Genomic DNA, 26,296 nt, shown 5'->3' with positions numbered 1-26,296 from the left:
TCACATGTACAACTGCACTGCACTAACTAAAGTCAAACATTTATGGACGGTTTGGAAAGAGCAGCAAATCACTCAACAAAAAAAAATCTGTACCCCGCAAGTTCACAGAACAAGTAACACTGGATCAGAGACAAAGTCTGGTCTGATTGCTGGGAAGGGGGCAGTACTCAATGCCTCCAAACCAATGCAGACATGTTCCTGTAGTTTTCACTCATCTCATAAGCAACCACATTTCTACATTCAAAATAAAATCTGTTAAAAAATAATGTGCCCAATATAGAAAATGTAGGAAGATAGGATAAAATCTGACTTTTGTACCGAGTACCCCAACCCTGTTAAAAAGGTAGGAGTGGGGTTCCATCTGAACTGTAAACAATTTCCACAACCTGCATAACTTAAGCAGGGACTGCATCAATAAGGCAAGACAAAAACATTTGATTAAAATAAGAAATACAAACTTTTGTTTTTAAAAATTGAGAACTTTGAAAAAAATCACAACTTTGTGCAAAAGCATCGTTCATCCACCCAATGCCCTCCGGCCTACCTCCTCCCTCCCAGTCTCAAGAAGCTCCACTGGGGGTTTCCAGTCACTGTTTAAACATTGTGCCGAGCTGTGGACGGCTTCAACATCTGCAACGCCACCAGGGAATGTCAGGTGGAACGATTCCAACAGCAATCAATCACCACTGTATTACCGTCTCCAAAATAAGAGGATGTCCATTACAACCCTTTATGTTTGTCATTTCTTAAACCCCACGTCTTGTGGAGGTGGTATAAGCCACAGAGGAGTGAAAGTTAGCCACTTCAGGTGAAGTACAGGTGACCTGGCTGGGGGGGGGGGGGGTGAGGGGAGGGGTACAGCCGAGGACTAAAAGAGGCAGATTTAGCTGGTCAGGTGGCCCACCAACCCAGGGTGCAGGGCCTGCTTGAAGACATCAGGTCGGTGAAGAGGGGCCATGTAGAGGGCAGGGGCTCCGTGATGGGTGTTGGGATGGTATCCCTGCCCGGGCATAGGGGAGGGCACCATGTGAGGTGGTGGGGGAGGGCTCTGCTCGTAATACTGTCCTTCGCACTCCTCGTCGAAGGGAAGTGCCAGCCTCTTCCCCTTTTGTCGGCGGTTGCAGAACCACACGCGCACCACCTGTCGAAAGTGGGTCAGGAAATGTGTACAGGAAGAGGCCCAGGACTTCCTTAACTGTGAGATTACTCCTCTTTAAGGGCCCTGACATGCATGCTGTATATTTACATTTAGTCATTTAGCAGACACTCTTATCCAGAGCGACTCGCAGTAAGTACAGGGACATTCCCCCCGAAGCAAGTAGGGTGAACTGGCAACCTTCCGATTACTAGCCCGACTCCCTCACTGCTCAGCTATCTGACTCCCTTTTTTTATATATATATATAAAAAATATACAATATATACATATACATATACATATGTACATATACATATACATATATAGTGGGACAATTGCAGTGCACGTTACTAGTAAACTATACAGGGGGTGAACACTCACGTCTCTCTCTAGACCCAGGTCGTCGGATATGTGCGTGATCTCCTGGGTGTTGGGTTTTGGACACTTGATAAAGTAGGACTCCAGTGCAGAGCGCACGGTCCCCTCCAGGCTGGTCCTTCGCTTTCTCTTCCGGGTGTCTACAAACACCCGCTCTATCTTGTACATCTGCGAAAACAAACAGGCCTTTCATGAGCTACCATTTACACGGTGTGTGTTGGACTTGATGTGGTTCACCTAAACATGAACATAGGGAAAGTATTTGATGTATTCCATTTCCCCCAGAACCAGAGACGAGGGACATCGGCCTGCAAGGGGTGTTTTTGTTGATCATCCACAAGAGGGGGTTCAACCATTTCAGAATCAAGATGCCCCAATAGAAATATAAAAGTTTTCACCTAATCCTTTACAAAACAATGAGCTAAAAAAATGATTTAGATGTTTCCCTGCTCCAAGGGAAACATCTAAAACATGCAGGGCAGGGGTCCCGAGGACCAGGATTGAGAACCACTGCAACTGATCAAACCATACTTCCACAAGACCACAGTAACGGGGTAGGGTTTGAATCAGATCAGGTCGTTCATTATGGGTCGACTCACATCTTGTGGGTTGTCGGAGGTCTCTGCCTCGTTCAGCCACCTCTGGAGCAGGGGCTTCAGTTTACACATGTTCTTGAAGCTGAGCTGGAGGGCTTCAAAACGACAAATAGTTGTCTGGCTGAACATCTTGCCTGTACAGACAGAAGAGACTACATTACCTGTGGTACACACTAGGATTGGACAGTTAATTTAATGGATGTCTGTGAAAGCTTACCATAAAGATTTCCCAGGGCCAAGCCCACATCTGCTTGTGTGAAACCTAATGTTATACGCTTGTGTTTCAATTCCTTGGCAAACAGCTCCAACTCTTCAGTTGAGAGGTTTTCCTTAAGAAAACCACATAATCAGTATATCGAGTAACCAGTTAAAACATTTATAAATCAACAGCATCAAACAAAAATCCAAAGCAAAATCGTAACTCACCTCTTCCTCTGAGTCGCTGCACCCGCCGCTGGAAGAACCGCTGCTACGAGTTGAGTTGGAGTTCTGAGTCGGTGTTGCCGGGACGGTCTGGCTTGCACTCCCGCTGAAGAACGCGTTCACGGGCAGTCCATTGCTTGGGGGAGATGGCGAAAGAGATGGGGACGAAGCAGATGATGTGGTGGCATTTTGACTACTGGTGCTGGCGGCCGTCATATGAGTAAAACCGGGCCAGAAAGACGGGTTCCATGGAGCCGAATAATACATCCCGTGAGTCATGGCGGAAGTCGGTGGGGTTTGATACTGTTGAATCTTTATATCGGTCGAGTACTCATCATTCACCTCCTTTTCTGTCTTTATCTCGGGCATCTTGATCTGCTCCCTGGTTTCGGCAATAGGTGGACTGTGGTTGGCAGGTTGTGTGACCGCAGCGACCCCTGGTACTTGCCCTGTGTACTCGGAAGCGGCGAAGGGATACCAGTGTTTGGGTTGGCCGAAGTCCCCAGCCTGAGAGTCGGAGGCCCTGTAGTCACCACCGACGGGAGGGAACGGGAAAAAACTTTGAGCGGCAGCCTGGGTAATTCCGTTATATGCCGCTTTGTTGAAGATTAGGGCCGGGTCTTGCAGCACACCGTGTGGTATCTGGAGCGACGAGCCGCCCAATCCTTCTTGAGCCAGGGCCTGTGAGTACATAGTAGCCCGGCTGAAGTCGTAAGGTCTGCTGTTGCACTCAGAGTTGGAGGTCTGGGATCGGTCAGACATGGTCACGGTTGCCTAGAGTTGCACAAATTGATAGTAATCCCGACTGCGTCTGCTGGCGACCGTCTAATCGTCCATGGCAAAGTTCTGGAAAATGTTGGAACTTTTGAGCAACCTAATTATGTCAAAAAGCTAGTTAGCCAAAATGAACCACTCTCCAATTCGTGGAGACGTGAAAAACAACCCGTTACGGGTTGGTCGTCACTCTGTTCTCCAGACAATCCTCTGCAGAAATGCAAGCTAAATTCAACTATTAGAGTTCACCACCACTTAGTCAACCTCACCTTCAAGATCAAATGCTCTTCTTTGGACTCAGGCCTCCGGATCCACAGGTTTTCCTAATCAGTCGATGCTCGTGCTGGAGGACGGAATGTTAATTGTCTTCTCTCCTATTGGCCACAACAGATAATTACGTACAGCTGATAGTGAATTTGTGAATGAACTTGATGTTTTTTCAATTCCAACGTAGCATGTAAGAAAACTCGGGGCGTGTACTAGGCCGACTATTGGCTCCTGGTAAAGGAAGTTTCAAGTCACCGTGGACCATTGTTTACAATGTTTAATTAATAGATTTGCAGTTCACACTCCCACATTAAAATAACCAAGCCCAACATAGAGTAGGCTATAAAGTGTTAATTCTGATGGAAAATGATCACAAAATATCACATTTAGGTGAAATGTTGATCTGCATGTTTACATTGTGAAGGATTGGAGTTGTTCTCACAAACCTGAAAAGGCTGTTGTTAAAAATACATATGTAGGCACCCCATACGTTCACCCCATCATTAGGCAATGCTTACTTTGTTTAAATTATTCACTTTTAACGACTTGTCCTTGATATTAAAATGTGATGTTATTTAAGTCTGGGTAAAGGATAGGCCTATATTCATTCGAGATTTAGGACTAACATTAGCCTACACAATTGTGAACGTAAAGAAAACCAAAACATAGCCTAACATTACATTCACATTGCTTAGCACAGAGTATTTAATGTGCTGCTAAAATATTTGTGCATTTAAATTGTAAAAGCCTATTATATCCTTGGATTGACTTGATTAAGATTTTTGATTTTATTGATCAATAATATCATACATTGTTTAGGTTTTATCTATCTCCCTGGAAGTGAACTGGTAACTTTTTAGTTTAAGGCATGTAGGCTGCAGTGGAAAACACGTAGCCTACGCCCAAAGCAAATGCCATGTTTTAGCCTATAGAAATTTGAGACAACGCAAAGGAAATACATAAAATGGCTCCAGGCATTCAGGTGACCTTCCACCATTCACCCTTGATCGGTGGCTATTCAAAGGCGTGGATGGCCGTCGCACCGATACAGATGCGCACCCCCAGAGCGAGTCGTTGGCTACAGATTGTGGCAGGAAGACGCGCTGCAGGAAGGTAGTGGGGGTGTCATTGTACGGCTTGCCCCCGGCGCACCCCGCAGCTTTCAGACCCCGAGTTGCGATGGTCGACCATTAGCTTCTTTTCAGACGCGAACAATAAGTCTCATCCCTTTGATTTTGCCACCCCACACACACACACACCTCCTCCCCTGAATCAAACAGTCAAAGTTTCACTGAAATCCAGACGGGATAGCTGTTTGACAGGCGTAATCTGAAAACGCAGTGACTCATAAAATGGTTTGACATGTGTAGCCAGCTGCATCATCACCGTTCATGTCATAACAAATATCGCCTGATGTGATCTTTATATTGTATGTAATCTACAGCATGTTCCCATCTTACTATGCCTTCACAGGCCAGTCATTCGACCTACCTGTAGACATCCATCTTCAAACGCACTTTTGCTCACCACCTAAACTAGGGACTCTGCAGCATATTCTGTGCTCGCTTGCCCAAGAGAGAGAGGGGGCTTGGAATGGCCACAGGGACTCCTCAATGGCTTAAAGGACATCAAACTCCAGCTACAGGCATTGTCCTGCACTCTGTACTTGGATGGGAATGGGGTGGGGTGGTGTGGGGGTGATGGATTGTCATGCTAAACACTCACAGGGAGAAAGTGGGACGAGGTACAAGGCTTCAGAGATCGAGAGAGAAGGAGTGAGAGGAAGGGGGGAGGATTTGATACAGTGAGGGGGATACTGTCGGGAGTGTGGGTGTGTGTTTGTGTGCGTGTGCATGGGGGGTGGGGGTGGTGGTGTCAGTGGATTAGCCTGAAAAGCTCCCAGATGTCCTTTTTCAGATCTTGTCTTGCTCCTTTCAAGTGAACTCTCCTTCGTCCTGTGCTCCCCCCCCCTCCCCCACCGCTAGCTGTAGGAGCACAGGCCTTCTGCAGATAAAGGCAGCATCTGCCTGCCCACTTCTATTTATCTGTCTGTCACAGTGAATCTATTCCGTCATGTTGGATTGGAGTGGACTGCATGAATGAATAAACAAAGGAGAACCTCCCCCTCAAGTAGATAGATAGGTACTTTATTCATCCAATAGGGAAAAATAGCGGTGTATGGACCGATGCATGGGTAACTAGAACAAACACGCCCTTTATTAGTTATTGTGTTTTACAGAATTGAAAGCCTACATTTTTGCCATGGACCATAGGTGGTCAAATGGTTGACATTTGGGTTGTAGTACAATGGATGCCAGACACAGGCTTTCCAAAAATTTAATATGTACTGGTACTGATATGAGCAAGTATATTATATTATCAAATATCAAAAAATATAAAATGTATATGCTTGGCTATGGTTTTGCTTTGCCAGGGACTGAAATTGTCCCACCTCCACTTGTCCTCTACTTTAGGCTCGAGTAGTATACAAGTTCCATGGGTTCTGTCTGTGTCTCTCTGTTATCACCACTCCTGCAGTTGATACCTCTTATCTGTTGTAAGCCTCCCCCCAAACAAGTCTGATGGCTTTTTGATTTTCTACCTAACGGCCCTGCCTTTGACACCCTGAATACCCCCCCACACACACACACACACACACACACACACCGCCCGCTCACCGCTAGCCAATGGCTGCTTTTGCTTCCACCGTAACCGAGACAATGGGTTTTAACGGCCCTGGTCAGACTACTCAATAGGGACAGTTACGAGAGCTGCTCAATTCCCTCCCCCAGTCACACACACACACATGTGCGCACACACACATATTCACACCAGGCTTTCAGGCTCTGTGGCAAGAAAGCCAAAGGAAACTTTCCAACCTCTAATGTGGTGGAGACAGAATGAGTGAAAACACAAGAAAGGAAGGCACGCCAAAGCTCAAATACAGCAATGACACACAAACAAAAACTTCCACTTGTAATAAAAACCTTTTAATTCAGATTCAGCTAGGCCTGCATATACAAAGACTTAGAAAAAGTGAACTCTTTCGAATTCTGTTTTTGCAGGGATTGGGACTAACAGTGGTCTTGCCACTGAGAAGTAATACAAGAAAGTGACGTCTACCATGTTTTAATGCCATCATCTGTTCTTTCATACAAGTGCTGCAATGTCACTTCCTCACCGAGAGTTTACAGATACGTGTTAAAATCAGCATAAATATATCTAATGAAATCATTTTTAATCAAAGCATGCAATATACTTACTTTGGTGCTAACCTTTCATAGACACAGTATATATATATATCTTTGTAACACTTTATTTCAGAGTCAATCTGTAGATAATCTCTAAATGCCCAGCATATACTCAATAAACTATCAACAGATGGTCAATTACTATTAACTAACGTTAATTCTAACCAGTTGTTGAATATCAGCAGAGCGGTACTGTTCTGTTCATAGTTTCTTGATGGTAGGAGCATCTGCATAGGGCATACAGGGGACTCTCAAAACGATGTGTAACTTGGTCATTTGTATGTGCACTCTCTCTCTCTACACATAACAATCCTTGCTGCTCCTAAATGGCAGTAGCTGTGATGTCAAACCTAGTTGGTTGGAGAGTATCCAAAGACACTCAATCAAGTGAAATGGGAATGGGATATCTGAACCGAGGACTGGGCACATAACATGTTAAACTTATGGTTAAAAACCAGGATTTCTCCGGTCCTGTGGTTTCTTAAGGGAGAAAAACAAAACATTAGTTGTACCTATAATTGAATATACTGGAAAAGGTTTTAGCTGTGATGAGGAGAGAAGGTAGGAGGACATTGAGGTTCTTAAATGTGTCGACGTGTGTGTCTTCTGGATCATATATATGTTTGTTTTTGTGTCACATTCAAATAGAGGCTTTGGGAAGTAGCTGCACAAACGATTAACATTATGAAGGCAAGCTAGGGGAACACTAAGATACAGACAATCTTAAATCCAACACAAAGGGCTCAATGTGTGACTCCTAACTTCTTTCGGGCTAACTTTGCGTAAAGGTTGAAACAAACTTACTCGATAAACGACAAAACCCCAAAGGATGAGAGAACAGACCGGAACCATGTGTGTTTCACTGAGACGGGCTTTGTGTGACCCAGACACTATACAGAATATGAAATGTGACAAGTATGACAGTCATAGACACCATAAGATATTGGTTCATGTGATCGTCCGTAGAAATGAAGCCTTCACAGTTAACTACTCCATCTTTCATTCTTTATTTCTTGTCTTTTTTTAACAGGCCTCATCCAGTTTTCTGAGATCGGGTTGGCTTTTTCCAGAGTAAGAACTGGCTTGTGTGTGTGGGGGGGGGGGGGCTATGCTTTGTGTTGGTCCAAATGTTTCACTTTCTCTGGTATTGTAAAGTGGAGTCGTCAAACAAGGGATTCTTCACTTCCATCTCACCTGTCTGTCACATAAAAAACAGGAAATGTAAATAGAACATATATCATGTCAATGGTTATGTGGTGAGGGCTATGTGTGGTGTTTATCTGTGTGAGGGGCAGTTCTATGGGTGTATGTGAAGCCCTCTGTGACATGCTTGCGTGTAAAAAGGGCTATACAAATACATTTGATTTGATTTGAGTGGTTGTGTGTGCTTGTGTCTCTGTCTGTTTCCATAGGCTACTCACCGGTGCCAGACCCGGACACTCATACACAGTGAAGTCTCCTCCCACTTCCTCTTCATCAGAGTTAGCTCCGGAGTCGGGGACCTTCGGTTCTTGTTTTTGTCTGGGAGAAATACAGTCAAGGTTTTAAGTCTGTGAGTGTGTTTGGACGCTCAAACTGGATGGCAAAATCATGGGAAGAGAAAGAGAGATTAATAGGTTGCCGGTTCGATTCCTAGGCGTGCGAAAATGACGTTGTGTCCTTGGGCAAGGCACTTCACTTGCCTTGAGGGGAATGCCCCTGTACTTACTGTAAGTCGCTCTGGATAAGAGTGTCTGCTAAATGACTAGATGTAAATAGAAAGAACACTGAGACAGACAGAGAGAGAGAGAGAGAGAGAGAGAGAGAGACAGAGAGAGAGAAAGAGAGAGCAAAAAAAGAGGAAGGATAGAGAGAGAGAGAAAGTGATAGAAATGAAGGGAAAGTGTGGCAGAAACTCACTTTGCCATTGAGATCATCTGCTGCTTCTGGTGCTGGTAGTGGTACATCTGAGCACTCTGGGCCAAAGTCTGATCCCCCACCTGGTGACAGAAGAGCAGGAGAGAGGGGGAAAAAAGATGACATTATAAAAGTAAAAAGAGGAAAGAGATATTGTCACACACATATGCACTCTTTCCTTTGCTCTGAAATGTAAAGATACAATTCTTACAGAGGTGTCATTTGCTGTTCCAGGAGGTTTTCCACCAAAAGCTTGGTAGTCTATCTTCTGGACCAGGCGCATTTCTCTCTTCAACCTGCAGGAGACAGTTTTTATAGGGTTAGGATGGAAGTCTCTCAAGTCTAAATGCCATATACATGCCTATAGGTTAAACTTATACAGACATGTACAACATAAGACTTCCGAAATGTTGGATAAGCTCTCAAAATGACCTCTAGCGACAATGCAGACATAGCTCCTTTGACACATTTGTAAACAAAACTTAAACCCTGTTGTTTGAAATACAGTATGTCTATCATAGCATGGTATAGGTTGGATGTCTCACCTGAACCAACACACTGTTGCCAGGATCATGGCCACTGTGCCAAGCAGGATACACACTGAAATCATAACTGTAGATGGACACACACACACAGTCACCACCTTTATTACTTGTGAAACTTTGACACATTGCATGAAAAGAGAGCACACAAGCCTCAAATGAAGCCAAAATGATACAAGAAAGTGTCATGTGTCAATTTCCTGTTCTGATATTTCATGGTTAACTAACTTTTCCAAGACGAAACATTGCGTGTGCGTATGTGTGTGTGCGTGAGAGTGTTCACAATGTATGAGGGTTAGATACTTGTGAAATGTGTCTTTACCTGTAAGAAATGGGCTCAGAATATGTGTGTATGTGCATTTGTTTGTGTCCCATTGCATTTGGTTAGGTTACAACATGACACCATGGCTGATATTCATTTGTCTCCTAGCGTCATGAAGCTACTCACTAATAAGGAGTCCGTCCTTGGAACGGTACGGGATGGCAAGGGGTCCTCCCCTCCCCTTGCCCTCGAAGGGGGGCTTGGTAGTGGGGGGCTTGGGGGTGGAGGTGGCAGGCTTGGGGGTGGAGGTGGACCGACCGGCCATGAGCTGGTCCTGGAGTCTCTGGCTTGGAGAATCTGTCTGTGGAAAAGTGGGAGCTTTCTTGGAGGAGGTGACTGCCAAGGAGACAGTGAAGGAAAGTTAGAGGCGAAGGAAGGATAGGGAGAAAAGAGAGAGAAGGGGGGGTAGTGAAAGAGAGATGGGGGAGGGTTAAGAACAAACCTTATTATAAATACACAATGGCAAAAAGTCCTGTGAAAACATTAAAAAGTGCACATTCATTCAGTGACAGTGGGACTCACTTGCTTGGTTGCCCTCCACCACCTGCTGTTTGTCGATGACTGATTGGAGGAAGTCGATCTCCTCATCTAGGTCAGGGATGGTCGTAATTTTATCTGCAGACACGCATACACACACGCAAACACAAACAATACACTGTCTTAGAAACAGCATCTGTCACCTAAAATATAGGAATGTGTTTTAATACCCTAACCAGATGCATGCATGCATCCAGGACAAAACCAGTTAGCGTCTGTGTGTGTGTGTCTCGTGTGGTCAACAAGTGTATGTTGTTTGTTTGGGGATACAGATAAAAGCAGACAAAGGCCAGTTCTTGTTTAACAGCTATTTAACAGCTATGTTAGCCAGACAGTTAGCCACATTCCTGCAACCAGGAAGGGCCTCTCCATGGTAACCAGGGTGTGGAGTATGTGTGTGGCCAGGGGAGGAAGCACCACAGGGGGGCTTGAGCAATCAGCCAAACCCCCCCTGCCTCGGCCCAACCACCTAGACTTCAACCTAACCTATGTTTGATTGGCCGTTCATTCATCTACCACATCTATCTACAACTCAAAAGTCCTTCTACTGTTTTTATATTGTAGCTGTTTGATTTGGTATGTACGTACGTATGATACATGTTTGAATTTTCTGACCGTACGGTATTGTTCGATACTTATCTGTACTGTATCTATAAACCTGATCTACGCACACACACACACACACACACACACACACACACACACACACACACGGAGCGTTGACACAGCCCTGTCTTTGGTACATATAATACTGTACCTCCAGTGCATCTCCTCTCCAGCACTCCGTTATGCGACAGAATTCTGCTAGAGCAAACATATGGGGTAAATATATATTTTTTTTTTATCAAACAACCTAAATTTGCTACATGCACATGAATGTGCAACCTTAGCTGTTGGGATGTTTGTTAACGCTAGCTGCATCATATTTCCTGTGCCATTTTTCCCTCCCAGAAGGTATGCCATATGGCTGGGTTGATATGATGTGGCAGTTTCACTTTCACTGGCTTCTTTTGTTGTTCTCACTGCCCTAAGGCCCCGGCCGTTTAGTTTGCTCCACAGCAGGTGATGGTGGAGGCGGGTCATGCCATCTGCACTTTGCAGGTGGTGCTCAGCTCCATGGGTGACAGTGTGCTTTGCCAGTAAGAGCATCAGTGGTTCTCCACAAACTAACTCAGTTTGAACTTTCAAAGTCTATAGTCAATATTAAGATAACATGTAAGATGGTGTAGGTAGCCACCAGTCAACGCAAACCACAACATTTGGAAATGCTAGTTCTTGAGAAGGATCAGGGGATGAATTAAGGTGTTATTGGAGAATACTCGAGAAGAGGCCATGTGTGTCTGTGGATGTGTGTGTGTGTACTAGTATGCACCACACCTTCTTGTGCAGAGAGAGCAGGTTTTGGCACCACTGTGTTAATTACTCATAAACCCCTGAGAGGAACCCAGGGGGGTGGTAAGGTACAGCAAACAAACACTAAACAAGTAAACTGTGTGACACACCACACACCTCTGTCGTGGTCACTTACAAAGTCATTTACATCCCATTTCTACCTTGCCCCCCCCTCTCCCCCCTCCCCCTGCCCCCGTACATGGTCCATTACCTACATTTGCCACGAGGACATTGGGAACAATCCCTTACCCCAATATGACACACTATGATGAATCATAACTGGATAACTGTGACTCACAATGAGACAGGAGTCTATTTGATACTTTATAATCATGAGAGTTTGAGTCTCTCATGGTCACTGTGTAGGTGTGTTCATCAATCAACAAACATATTTATTTGAATTCAAAATGTTCTTTTTTTAAATGACCCTTTAGTGTTCATGTTTAAGCCATCTTGAGACCTAGGTCTCTTTTATAGGTGATCCCTGTCTGAAAAAAAACCCTACCTCGCCACCTTGTGGCGAGTATGAGGAAAACAGCGAAATGTTGACTTCCTTTGGACCATAGGCCATAAATGTTTAGGATAGACTTCCCGGAGCATGGTTTGAGAGCACGGTGGAATCTTGTTTGAGCGTGACAGGATACATTTTAGCAGTGTTCAATTGCATCAGTTGTTCTGAGTTACACGACCTCCTCTTGACCACCATGGGAGACTCTTGAGTGAGAATCCCTCTGTCAACATGTCTCGTAAAAACTCTACTCGTCCTCTGATCCACAAACTCTATAAATACGCACCTCTCCCTGGCAACACACGTAGCTGTGTAAACACGTGTAAACTTCTGAGATCTCTCTGATCTAACCTTTTGAACAAAACTACCCATCCTTTCCCCATCCTTTCCTTCCCCACACATGGGACATTTGAGACCTTTTGGTGTGCCCTATCAACTCTTATCCTTTCATCACCTCAGATTAAACTTGTTCAAAGCATTGCCTCCACCAAGCACCACAAACCACATTACCCACACTGCCCAGCCCCATGATGTCACAATACCGCATTCCTCTTAGCTAATGGCCTGTGTGCGGTTGTCATTGGTTTCCATTAACTAGAGAGACCCATTAACCAGGGGTTGTCTGTCTGAATCATCTTTTGTCTGTTACCTGGGCCTGCAAGTCCCTCTGGTCCAGCTGGAGTTAGCTACCACTACATGACAGTAATACAGGCTTCAGGCTCTGACATAGACACAGAGCCCTCATGTCCCTGTGACATGGTCACATGATGTGCATTTTAAAGAGCAAACCCAAGACACACTCCCAGTTTCTCAGTCTCTCACTCGTTATCGCTCTCTGTCTCTCTCTTTTTCTGCACCGTACACGCGCACTTGTTGCGTTGACACAGCGCTGCCTTTGGTACACACGATCCTGTACCTCCAGTGTATGCTCCCTCTATAGCACTCAGTTCAACATCAAGGTAACAGAGGCCGGTACTGTAAAGCATGGCATATTTACTCATGGCAGTGTGCACCTGGTCGACAAACAGACAGGTTCTTCAGAAAACACCCAGGACTAGGGGAGCTAAGATGGCTACTGCTTTCAACAAGCTGTACACTTGTCATCTCTAGCCCACAGTCAGACTCCTACCCTGGGAAAAATAGTGCTGGATGTTGGCTTCTCTCTCTTGCTTGTCACTCCCTTTGAAAACATGGGACAATTTGCCATCCTCCCATGTCAAGTTTGTACTGCATATTTGTGTGTATGTGTATATGTGTGTACGAGGCTTCTGTATCCGAGTGTTTGTGTTTGTGTGCGTGTGTGTCTGAGTGTATTATGCACTGCCACACTGCTGTGGAGTGCGTTGGCGGTCTTGTTATTCAAGCATTGTTATGCACAATCATTTCCATCCTGCTGCTCTCTCATGCATAGCCAAAGACATCTGGGTTGCCAGGTTCAATTATGTATTGTTTCCAGCACTGCTGCCATCCCCCTTTCTGGACCTAACTTGACCCTCATGGCTCTGTCTGATGCATGTACAACAAGACACACACGTCAGACAAATGTTATGTGAATTAGAAACAAACAAAAAAGAGTTTGCCTCAGACAAAGAGATAAGATAAAAGTCAAAAGTCAATGCAACAATGAGGCCGCATTCAAAATGGCTAGATCGAGTTTTGGGGGGATTTGGAGAAATCTGTGTAGTAGTAATAAGGTCCCAATATGAAACACACACATAAACTTGTGTTATCACACGACACACTGTACACACCATTTACTCTATGAATCACAAATGAAATGACAACCCTCTCCTGTCCTCCTTTACAGATGATGGCGTCACCACTAAGCTGTGCCAAGCATGCTGCTAAATTATTAATCCCGGAGGGAAGCACACACATGCAGACAGATGGAGGGAAGAAAGAGTGTCTCTTGCCCTACAGAACTGCTCTGGCCTGACACTCTAATTCTTCTTCCATCTATCCCATTTCTCCCTTCTCTCAGTTTCTTTGTGTTGCTCTCTGTCTCTCTGTCTCTGTCTCTCTCTCTTTCTCTTTCTCTCTCTCTCTGTCTCTCTCTCTCTCTCTCTCTCTCTGTCTCTCTCTCTCTCTCTCTCTCTCTCTCTCTCTCAGCACATGGTAATTAGTCCGTAATTATGAGGCATGAGATTTATCCACGTGGAGCGTCTCTTTCATAGAATTAAATTAGCTTAAGTATAGGGAGCCACGGAGAGAGGGAGGGATGGAGAGCGACTGACGGATGGAGAGAGAGAGAGAGAGAGAGAGAGAGAGAGAGAGAGAGAGAGAGAGAGAGAGAGAGAGAGAGAGAAAGATAGAGGGAAGGAGAGCGAGAGGTGGATTGGAAGGGGAAGGGGGGAGAAAAAGAGAGAGAGATGAGTTGAGGCGGTGATTAAGTGTGTGTCTGTGTGGGTGTCATGTTTCTGTCTGTGTGCGTGGGGATGGGGGGATTAGAGGAACACAGGATCAGACTGCAGAACAGCTCACTGATGCAGGGAGGGAGGGAGGGAGGTACGGTACGGGAGGGAGGGGGAGAGATAGAGGTGACGCAGAGAGGAAATGAGAGCAAAAGAGAGTGAAGAAGAGAGGGTCGGGGGGGGGGGGGTGGGGTCAGAGAGAGAAAAGCTTCCTGTCTCTCCTTGGAGCCAGAGGTGGTCTGTCTGAGGTACACTGTACACATACCCCACCCTCCTGAACACACACACACACTTCGCAGGGCGTCTGTGCAAATGCCAGTTTGTCTACTTCAGCTCAGAGACTGACCAAACCCTGTCTGACCAAGCCCATAACCACTGTTTGGCCAATCACTAGACGTATGTGTGTGTGTGCATGTCAAAGAGAGTGCGTTGATACATCCTCATACCATAGTTATAGGGGATCTTCTTGACCACACACTTCCCTTCCTCGTTCTCCTCCAATGGGGAGAGGCAAGGGCCGCAGTGAGAGGAGCCCACCTGGCAGAAGTCCCGCCTCTCACGGGCACAGTCTATGGCATGGCATTTCGTCTTCGCTGAAAAAACACAGAGGAACAGACAGACAGAGGGAGACATAAGTCAACATTGTGTCCCCATTGCTCATATTGCTGTGGTCGTGACGTGATCATGAGTCATGGTATCAGGTTCTACTAGCCTATTACAAACAGATATAACCCCACTGCACAACAAGGCACAAGAGTGATGAGTGTGTGAGTGGGATCAGGAGGGTGAGTGCGTGTGAGTGATACAGAACAGGACGAGCGTGTGTGTGAGCAAGTGTGCGACATCTTTCTCCGGCGGCCGTGACGTCGCCGGCCAGTCGCTTGGAAATGTCATGGCAACTGATTGCATTACAGATGAGATGAGGAGCATAATGTGGGCTAAAGCCTAGGGCACAAACTGGCACAGATGTACGCATCTCTTTCTCACACACACACACACATACACACACACACACACACACACACACACACACACACACACACACACACACACACATACACACACACATTCAAAGCTGATCGTAAAGTGAGTTTTATAATCAGCATATCTTTCCAGGTGCTGTGGGCTATAGAGATCCACACTGCAGACAGGCTAGGGTGGGACCTGGATACCCCAGACTGCTGACGTCCAGGGTTATGAGGGAGAGGCGGGGGCCGGAGGGGCCCCCACAGTATCCCCAGTATTACTCTGGGCCCTAGAGCCTTTGAGCCCTGGACCACCTAGTTGTCAATGAGCCTGACTTGTTCTGTGGTCAAGTCTTCATCCTACAGTCCATACTAGAGAAGGATTATGTGTATCAGTTTGGTACAAACTTGAAAGGTCAATCACAGATTTTACTATCTTCCATATAGTGGATTTGGTGCTACTATAAGTAAGTAAGTAAGTAAGTAAGTAAGTAAGTAAGTAAGTAAGTAAGTAAGTAAGTAAAACTTTATTTATACAGCACATTTCATACAAGAATTGTGGCTCAAGGTGCTTTACATAAAATCAATAAAAACAATAACACAAGTGATAAAAGTAATAATTAAAATAGCAAATTATAAAAACAATAATATAGTTAATAGGGTTAGAGAGATAAAATTACTTAAATGCTTCGGTAAAAAGGTAGGTTTTAGGCTGTCTTTTAAAAATGTCTAGAGTGTTTGCTTCCCTAATATTTATGGGTAATTTGTTCCATAGTTTTGGGGTGTAATTGACAAAGGCCGAATCACCAATCTTCTTATGACTGCTTCTGGTGACCTCTAATAGGCCTGCATTTGATGATCGCAGTGTTATCCATAAGATGGATGAGTAGTTGCTGGGGTGTGGGGCATCTGTGTGCTACAGATTGCCCCCCTCACACACACATTACATCCTCCTGGTCTCTCTCCATTGCATGTCTTGCTGATTTTGTTGTATGAGATGCTGTTTGCTTGATTGATGTTTTGATCCTAACCAATTCTCGACATAAACATTTTTGAAGAGTGCCTGCCCGAAAAGCTGCCAGAGATCTAGACATTTTTCGAGCCCTAGTGTGTAAACGTAAAAAAAATATTCTGTACAAGTTCCCTCGACCCCCCACGTTGCAAAGCCAACAGCTTGCAGTCTTTTCACTAGACCAAAACTGTGCTTTCAGACAGATGCAGAAATGCTCTGCATGTTGCGCCATCTCCATCTCACATGCAGAGATAAGAGATTAATCTATACTCTCGGTACAACAATATGTAGCCTAGCAACCGCCTGATTGGTGTGCTCTGTGTGTCTCTCTGTTCCTCCGCGCTCACCTTTCCCTCCTTGATGTCAAAACATGGGTGATGAACACGTGCTGTACCCAACTCAAATGAGATCAAATGATCACTGTCTTTCTTATCCTTCCTCTTGCTCTCTCTCTCTCTCTCTCTCTCTCTCTCTCTCTCTCTCTCTCTCTCTCTCTCTCTCTCTCTCTCTCTCTCTCTCTCTCGCTGTGCCGGTTTCTCTCTCAACACAACTGTTTCTCGCTCTACGTGTACCACTCTCTCTCTCTCACTGTCTTTATCCTGGGGGGGGGGGGGGGGGGGATCTCTATTTTTACCTGACACGTGCCATACTTTCTTTTCCTGAAGAACTCGAATTCCGCTCCGATCACCATAATACATTTCGTTGACCCCGACATTAGCCATGCGCCTGTCAACTGGGAGAGAGCAGGAGATCTCATCATCCACTGATGAAAAATCATCATCCGGATGAGAAATCACTCTGTCTGAGTGGCTTCGGGCCGTGAGTCAGCCAGTCAATGACATGTGAATGTGTGGAGAGAGAGAGAAACGTGTGTGCTGGCCCCGCGTGCAAAACGAGTCTGATCGTTAGACAATTGGATCAAAGATAGGGCATTAGAAACTGAGGTCCTTCCATTTGTTGCTCGTCCTCTCTCTGCCAGTGCTGCCTGTGGCCCGTCTCTCTCAATGGAATTGGACCTTGTGAAACCTTTGCCCACATCAGGATCGGGCAGATTACCACTCTGCAGTCTCCCGACCAGGCTGTTGCATGGTTGCCTTTTACTAGTTTATATTCTTATGTTCCAGAAACCCAACACACAGGGATGAAAATCCTTTCATCCCTTCTCTCTGTCTCTCTTTCTTTTTATCCCTCTCTTGTTTTCTCTTTCTGTTCCACTACGTCTTGCTTGCTCTGTCTTAATCTTTCACTCTATGCCTCTCTTCTTTTCATTTTCTCCCTCCCTCCTTCCCCTCTCTCTGTCCTCACCTTTTTCATCTTTTTTTTAAATCTTCATCCATATTGCTCTCTCCTCTATCTGTTTCTCTTGCTATTTCTTCCTCTCCCTTCTCTTCTTGACTGTTGATGTTTCACCAAAACGCCTGCGGGAATTGGGGTGTTCTGTCTCTGGCCATACTCCATTCCCCTCTCTCTCTCTCTCTCTCTCTCTCTCTCTCCCTCTCTCTCTCTCTCTCTCTCTCTCTCTCTCTCTCTCTCTCTCTCTCTCTCTCTCCAGCCCCCTTTCTGTACTCATCTCTCATCCTTCTCTATCTCCCTGATAGAGAATCTCCATTTTTCCCATTCACTCTCTCAAAGCTCTTCCCTTCTCTCTCTCTCTCTCTCTCTCTCTCTCTCTCTCTCTCTCTCTCTCTCTCTCTGCACTCAGCCTTTGATCAGAAAGTGTGCGTGCGTGCGCATGTGTGTAAAGAGTGATTATTGTAGTCCAGACCTGGGATGATCTGACCCTGTTCATGCAGCAGAGACCCAAGATCAAACAGCAGGACATGGGGACTGGGGACTGGTCGTCCCACATCAAACCACCAGCACACCAGCCCCGTATCCCTCTGGATAGCACAGCTCCCTGTCTAGATCTATGTCACTGATTCATGTGATTCATTAGAATGAAAATGAATCCCATTTAACGTCAATTTCTCTTCTGTTGAGCCTCTTCAACATGAAGAATAGAATCGAAAAAGCAAGAAAATGTGTATGTGTGTTACGTTCGTTATCGGGCAGTGTTGCTGGAACTTTTATCGAATGCTGTGGGTGGTTAATGTTGCAAAGCTACTACCGGACTACAATAATTACTCTTCACACACTGACAAGCACGCACACACACACACACACACACACACACACACACACGCACCCTCATCATTCCCATCATCACCATTCGTCCAAAGCTAAAGCATGGGAGCAAAGGATGATAACCATCACAGATACATAACTGGTACACTAATGACAGACTTTGTCGACCCTCTGTTTAAGGACCTCAGGGATACTGCAGCCGACCGTTCCATCCTATACCCAGCAAGCTGGATCGATACCACACACACTAAGTGCGGGAAGTGCGTACATTTCATAAGGTGTGACAAGAAACCACAGGAGGGCAGGATGCATCACATTGTCACCTACACAGCTAGATAATTAGAAAGAGAGAGAGACAGGGAGAGAGAGAGGGAAGGAGAGCGAGAGAGAGAGAGGGAGAGAAAGAGGGAGAGGGAGGAAGTGGGAGGGAGCGAGAGAGAGACAGAGAGCGAGAGAGAGAGATGGAGGGAGAGGGAAAGAGAGAGAGGGAAGGAGAGCGAGAGAGAGAGGGAGAGAAAGAGGGAGAGGGAGGAAGAGAGAGGGAGAGGGAGGGAGGGAGAGACAGAGAGCGAGAGAGAGAGAGAGAGAGAGAGAGAGAGAGAGAGAGAGAGAGAGAGAGAGAGAGAGAGAGAGAGAGAGAGAGAGATGGAGGGAGGGAGGGAGGGAGAAAAACGGTGGGGAGGGAGACTCGAGATGAGGGAGAGATGAAGGGAGACTGTTCTTTTGCCCCAGAGACCTCGAGAAAAACGTAGACAGAAGGAGAGAGAGAGAAATGTGAGAGAGAGAGAGAGCTAGTGAGAGAGGAGAAGAGGGAGGGAGAGAAAGAGGGGGAGGGAGAAAAACAGGGGTGAAGCGAGATAGTGGACAACAGAGGGGAGAGAGAGGGAAAGACAGAGGTAGCGATAGAGGAAAAGTGGGAGAGTCGAAGGCAGTCAGCGCTCTATAACGATGCCGTACATAATGGGTCATTAGGTCAGCAAGGATGACCGAAGTGTAAAAACGTTTTGTAACAGCAACACCTGATGAGCCAATGATAGATAAATAAAATGAGTAGCCATCTGCTGTGGCATGCTGGGTAATTAGGAGCACCGAGGAACACAGTGGCCTAGCGCTCCCTGACACGGCCGGGCACAGACACTTACGTGGCACAGTTTGTTTGCTTTAGTCGCTCTGCCGCAACGGCTGCTCTTTATGAGAAAAGCTAGCACTCAATCTGTGCCTATATGATAGTGCTTGTGTGCGACACAGTATGAATCACACTGTAAGCATGAATGTGAATGTGCTTGCATTTGCGTGACTGTTTGTGTGTTATTGTGTGTGCGTGCATCCTACACAAGGTGTTGATTGGTGAAGTGGGCAGGGACCAGGGGGCAGGAAACTGGCCATGCCAGAAGGGTAACGCTGTTCCATTGTGTGAACTTCCTGTTTCTCAGGACACATGGGAAGTCGTCGTTGCACTCCAAGTCAAGTGCCTGCACTAACAGACCACACTAGAGCGGCCACTTTACTGGACAGGAGAATCACTGAGTTCTGTCCTTCCTAATGCAAACTTCCCTCCACACAGGACTCTCAGTGGACATCAGTATTATTGTAGTAATGTGTAGTAACATGGAGCAATGTAGAGACAACCAAGTATTTGTCCAATAACATTTGATTGGAGATGTAGGGAGTCAGATGGCTGAGTGGTTAGGGAATCGGGCTAGTAATCAGAAGGTTGCTAGTTTGATTCCCGGCTATGCAAACCAAATGACGTTGTGTCCTTGGGTAAGGCACTTCACTCTACTTGCCTCGGGGGAATGTCCCTGTACTTACTGTAAGTCGCTCTGGATAAGAGCGTCTGCTAAATAACTAAATGTAAATGTAAGATGATCGCAAGGAGGGAAGAGAGAAAGATCCAGGGTCGAAGGGATGTTTTCGAATTGGCATTTAACTCGGCATAACTCGAGACAACTATCCTCTCAGTACGCCTGCGCCTCGTCCATTAAATGTATCTAGCGGGACAAGTTATCCTTTACTTCTCAGCGTGAGAAAAGATTGAAACGCACGAGAGATGCGAGGTGTTGCGTCAAAGCGTGAGAAGCGCTGAAATGCGCGAGTCTCACGGCGCATGTGTGAGACTTGAGAGCACCGAAGGCCGTAGGATAGGTCTTAGGAAAGAGTACAAAAAGAAGTCAACCGCAACTCCTGTAATTCAACCTGACCTTCAGACGCTTGTGAAACACTGTGAATCCGACCTGCTGCCTTCATTCCCAACACACAGACTATATCTGGAACACTGTCACCTTGGCCTGACTTGAAGTCAACACCGCATCTTATCAGCACCACTTTGGAAGAAAACCAAACGAACACCTGTGCTACTGTGCATGACTGACTGATGATTTCCCGTGCTGAAAAAGCCCTTGGAGGTGTCTGGCGTGTGTCTTTCTCCGATGAAACCTTTCCGAAACGTCTGTCAGAGAAGCAGAAGGAACAGGAAAAGCGCAAGCATCTGTTTAAATAGCCCTGAGATATGTAGACTGTGACCCGACCCTTTTCACAACACTAGAAGGACCAAAACGAAAAACTGGTTACTGAGTTACTGAGGTGGAAGACACGGAAAGAAACGATAAGGAAGTGAGAACAGGAGGAATGTGTTCCCGTCACATTCATGTCTCAGTGGAGGAGGCAGAACGGGTCATTCTACAAACAGGTGTGCCCAAAGTGACTCTATTGTTCTATCTTTCCTTTCGTTCCTCCGTCTCTCTTTCTCCGATAACAAATACGTCTACTGCCTGTCCACCTTCTCTCTCTCTCTCTCTCTCTCTCTCTCTCTATCCTGTTGCTTCACTGTAACTTTGCTACTGAACAGAGCATGGCTTTCTGCATCTTTCTCTCTTTAGTACTCGTTTCTGATGCTGATCTGCGTCTAGCACATTAGTGGCAGGATACAGACCCATCCTGTTTTCCTTGTTAGGGAGCAGACCACACGAAATGAAACAAACTGAAACACAATTGTCTATTTGTACCTCCATTCCTTTCTCACTCTCTATGAGGACAGACAACCATTTTCTGTTCATATCCAAATCACAACCGGAGTAGTAGGTTGTTATTGACCTCCTGTGTGCCTCAAGGGGCCATGGCTCAAAGTACTGTGGCCTGTCTGGTCAGACAACCCAGCGCCAAAAAAAACGTTCTTCAAACGCAGCGTTGTACATTCAGATGTATGTGTGTGTGACATAAACTGTAACAAGATGATTATGGTCAGGGGGGGGGGGGGGGCGGTGGGCATTCAAGACGATCCAGACAACATCGATTGCAGCCCCAGGAGGTGTAGACTGTGCAGAACGTTAAGGAAAATGTCTCTGGATCGATTGAATTCAATATTAGCTCCCTCATTTCCTGGCTCTGTGTTCTGTTTTCTTCCCTTGGGTGAAACATAGCAACACACACACACACACGAATGATATAGCAACATTGCCTGACAAGATAAATGTTGAAACCTTCTATCCTTCCCACAGTCCACAGTAGAATGAGCGTACTGGCCAGCCAGGATTACCATTTCCTAAGAAGTCTTCAGAAGGAAATATTTTTGCGTGTCAAATTGTTTTCAACTCTCTCCCATGGATCTGTTAGACTTTCCAACAAATCCCCGTCAATGATAAAGGGATTTGCGCTACATCTGTAGCACTGTCCACTGTGGAAAGTACTTCAAACGGACATATGTTCTGATTCAGCTGTATTAACTTTGAGATGAAATCAACTCTTTGTGATCATCTCTTCGCTTCTGCTTGATGGAATAGTGTGTGCTGTTAAATCGCTCAATCACTACATCTTACGAGTTGCTTTTAGCGATTTGAAAGATTCTTGGTTTCAGTTTTAAATAGACATCTTGTTTAATTCCATCGCCTTTTCTCTCATTCCACTGAGGTCATACCTGTTTGTGCTCTGATCTTGTCTCTCCTCAGCCAAAACTTCTGTATTTGTTCTCTTTTTTTTTATATTGATTATCATCCAACTGAGTGTGTGTGTGTGTGTGTGTGTGTATGTATGTCTGCATATGTGTGTTAGTGTACATGTAATGTATGTCTGTGTGTGTGTGTGTCTGTGCGTGCCTTTGTTTATGTGCTTGTGCGTGTGCGAGATCTGGGAGCCAGCGATGTATGTGGCCCCAGCTGTTTAAGTGTACGTGGCAACGAGGCACATTTTCCACCTGCTCCCGTCTCGGCTCACAGATACGCCTAAACAACCTACTTATGACAGCCATGACCACCCTGGGGTCATAAACTATGTATATGTGTGCGTGTGTGTTTGCTACCTGTAACTGTGTATAATAATGTCAGTTAAACTATAATCTCCCTAACGCCAACAAGCCTCCAGGTGGGTTTTCCTTAGATAGACTCAAAGGCTCTCCTCTTACAAAATAAGCTTCCTGAGAGACAAACCGGACACAAGAAACAATTCTGGCAGCACAGTTATCTATGAATAGAGACATTTAAAAAATCATTTTACATTTGAATCAAACCGTATAATGCTTTTTGGCTCGTATCAACTTGTTATTAAAGTTAATAAAGCCTGTAGGCTATGCAGATTGAGAAACCAGAGGGCATAAATGTGCAAAATAGAGGCGTTCACAAAATGTTAGTTCAATTTTCTCATCTTTGCTGTGTTTGACAGTTCTCTCCGCTTACATAATGCGCACAGTCGCAGCTACGCAGTGCTGTACCTTGTTAGGATCTACAGCCGACTTTACAATGACACATTCTAGAGCCATATGGACACAGACAAAGCCTCAACATTAGCTTTGATAATTGACAAATAGCAGAAACAGGTTGGACTGTTTACATATGCATTCGAGTCTAATGATTGGACAAGTTGTCTTGTTCATAAATACAACACAGCACTCAACCGTTAGGACATCTTTTTTTGGTTGCTAAGGTCCTGTTTCAAAGACAAATACATTCTTTGTTATTTAGCGTGTGTTGGGGATTGAGGATGAATGTAGGCCCGTGCTCTGATGTTCCCAGTTCATGTGTTAAGCGTCCTGTGTGCTTGCTTCTGGGGGATTTGGGGATTGTGTCTGTATGTCAGTGCATGTTTGCCTGTATGTGGGTGCATGTGTGCCTGTGCATGTGCGTGTGGGCCGTGTGCGTGTGTGTGCATGTCCACACCAGCCAGATGACAGAGATTGAGGGAGAGTGCCCAGCTGTTGTGTCTCCCAAAGGGTCTCCATGTTAAAATATCAGGGGAGATTATCTCTGTAGTTCCATCACCAGCCAGCCAGTCAGTACATTCTGGCCCCAAAGACCTTTGCTGCACGGTTACATGACCAAATCTTGTCTAGAAACATGTCTAGAAAGTTTATTCATGACAATGTTTAAACAATGAATAACTGGTACCATGATGTAGATAAGAGAATACAGGAGGAAGTGCAGCTTTTGTTAATAAACGCAGTCACTATAACTTTCTTAAAATGACAAGGAAGGAATTTAAAAATGGGATGGTAAACCAAGGATTTTTTGTCTTTTTCCATAGATGTTTACAGAGACAGTTACCAAACGGTAATTATAAATTAAAGCTATTTGTGATATAGCCTGCCCAGATTCAATGAAACCATCTGGTGGCTTAGAAACAAATAACCTACACCGTCAGCGTAACAAATAGGCAAAACTGTTAAATGTCTACGAGAAATCAAACAACATTAAATGTCTTGTATTTATGTTAAGTGTAGCTTGTGTTTGGGGGGAAATGTACTGTTATACTGAACATGTTAAAAGCAGTAGCTTATACGCTAGTGAAAGATCAGATGAAAAAAAAACACATTGACAGTTTAGATCATTGACTATTTGAGGTTGGCATAGATTGTCACCACGTCAAAATAAATGCCATTGTCCGAATAGTGTTACTTAGATTTATGTCATAAAAGGTTATTCTTACCTGGCATAGCTCTACTAGCAGAAACAGTGGTGAGAATAACACAGAAACACAGCAGAACCCCGGGCAGGAGGGAGGCCCGGGGTTGTCGTTCAATCCGGTTCGGAAGCAGCATCTTTGGTCTTTTTAGGAACGTATAGCCAGAGACGGAGACATGGAGCTTGTCATTTCCGCAGCTGTCCTGTCTATGTCCTATGTTTAAAGAGTATGGTGGAACGGCGACAGTCGAGAAATAATACACACAGACAAGAACGCGATCGTGTTGGTTTGCGCTCCAGCGCAGTCAATTTACGGTCTGCGCCTTTAGCTCACGAGTGGTAATCCGTGGCAGAGCTAAAGATAGCGCCGCTGTCGGTGAAGGAGGGGGTGGGAATTCAGCTCGGACAGAAGATTAGATGAGAGGTAAACGGGGGTGAACGACGTAAAACTCCGGCGTTGCATCCTAGTCAGCTTCATGACGCGGTAGGGAAAAAGCGTTTATTTGACAGAGCACGGACAGGTAGGCCTAGGTAACAGGTGGGTTCCAGTTTACATTAGTCCGCTATGCTAGGGCCAATATGAGGAAAAAAAAACATTTATTACGGATTTATTAGTTTATTACGGTTTTTATTTGGATTGTCTGGTCTGATTCAACCAGACTGTTAGGATTAGAGGAGTCTCCAGAAGCCGACTAGTTTGTTAATGAATCAAAACCAGGTTGTTTCACAGTGGTGAGAAGTCGCATCTTCTCACCAGAAGGTTTCTGGTCTCGGTCCTTGGCCCAGGTAGGTGGGAGCTTGGAGGGAGTTGTGGAGATTGACAACCACTGAGAACAGAGATCTGATATTGACATCGCGCTTTCAAAATCATGGTTCAAAACTGATTGTTCAGTATGGGGGTTTTCTATTGTTTCAAAGGGTTCTATAGTAGTCGTATGCTTCCCCAATGTTCAGTGTAGGGAGATATGGGGTGTCTCTGATGGACAGTGACGACCCTGGAATGGTCCAGGCTAAGGGAGGAGTGAGAGTGGCTCTGGCTGGATACACAAGCACTTGTCAGAGAGCGCACTCTGCTGACCAGTAACAGAAGTAGCACCTGGAAAAAAAGGATATTCAGATAGTTCATATTCAAATGTTTTATTCTAACTTGACATATTGCAATCAACAAACAAGATAGGCCTATGAGTACATTTACATTTAGTCATTTAGCAGATGCTCTTATCCAGAGCGACTTACAGTAAGTACAGGGACATTCTCCCCGAGGCAAGTAGGGTGAAGTACTAGCCCAATTCCCTAACCGCTCAGCCACCTGACTCGCCTGAGTAGATTTCTTGCTGACCTTTCAGACTTACAGTTTTTCTGAATTGCTAAAACAGTACAAAGACGCAGTACAAAGACGTGACACTGAGGCAGAATACCGTTACTAATCTCACATCGACTTTTCAGTTGTACAACATTTGAGTTTACTGTAAATTGCTTTTCATTTAAAGTTTTCTTTGTTCTTTGGGCTTTTGCCGTTGGACTACTGTATTTTCATGCAAGTAGTGAATATAAAGACATACAATACTGTATTACTTACAGTTTTTTCCGATTGCTTAGACACAAAATGTCAAATAACACACAGTTAGTGAAACCTGACACTCAAGGAGCAAAACAGCAGCCCAGATCTACACAGCTATAAGCACATTCTCAGCCTCACACTATTTGCAAAATACTACACAGTGTTTTGCAAATCACTAAACACTTTTCTACATTAGACACAGACATTTAAGATTATGTCTCTTGATAGCCTTTTTAGACACTGCCTTGTAAAATGCCACATGTGAACGAATGGATCAAACGCGGGCGTCAGGTGTACAAGCACTAAAGTGCTT

General features: G+C 45.2%; 2 protein-coding genes across 2 annotated transcripts; both read right to left on the bottom strand.

Moving 5' to 3' along the window:
• Positions 1-499: 499 nt before the first annotated feature.
• Positions 500-3,515, bottom strand: pou5f3 (POU domain, class 5, transcription factor 3). Its single transcript, XM_067250872.1, has 5 exons — positions 2,537-3,515; positions 2,328-2,439; positions 2,114-2,244; positions 1,518-1,682; positions 500-1,141 (listed from the first exon to the last, which is right to left on the bottom strand). The coding sequence occupies exons 1-5, from the start codon at positions 3,293-3,295 to the stop codon at positions 884-886; spliced, it is 1,425 nt and encodes a 474-aa protein (XP_067106973.1). The 5' UTR covers positions 3,296-3,515; the 3' UTR covers positions 500-883.
• A 4,153-nt stretch (positions 3,516-7,668) lies between these two features.
• On the bottom strand, positions 7,669-24,724 carry npdc1a (neural proliferation, differentiation and control, 1a). Its single transcript, XM_067250413.1, has 9 exons — positions 24,448-24,724; positions 14,880-15,026; positions 10,108-10,200; positions 9,712-9,921; positions 9,267-9,333; positions 8,933-9,017; positions 8,725-8,804; positions 8,247-8,346; positions 7,669-8,023 (listed from the first exon to the last, which is right to left on the bottom strand). The coding sequence occupies exons 1-9, from the start codon at positions 24,557-24,559 to the stop codon at positions 7,958-7,960; spliced, it is 960 nt and encodes a 319-aa protein (XP_067106514.1). The 5' UTR covers positions 24,560-24,724; the 3' UTR covers positions 7,669-7,957.
• Between the last annotated feature and the right edge of the window lie 1,572 nt (positions 24,725-26,296).

The sequence above is a fragment of the Osmerus mordax genome, chromosome 14 (assembly GCF_038355195.1).
Source record: "Osmerus mordax isolate fOsmMor3 chromosome 14, fOsmMor3.pri, whole genome shotgun sequence".
Classification (NCBI taxonomy): Eukaryota; Metazoa; Chordata; class Actinopteri; order Osmeriformes; family Osmeridae; genus Osmerus; species Osmerus mordax.
The sequence above is the reverse complement of the archived record's forward strand: the minus strand, read 5'-3'. Positions and strand labels throughout refer to the sequence as shown.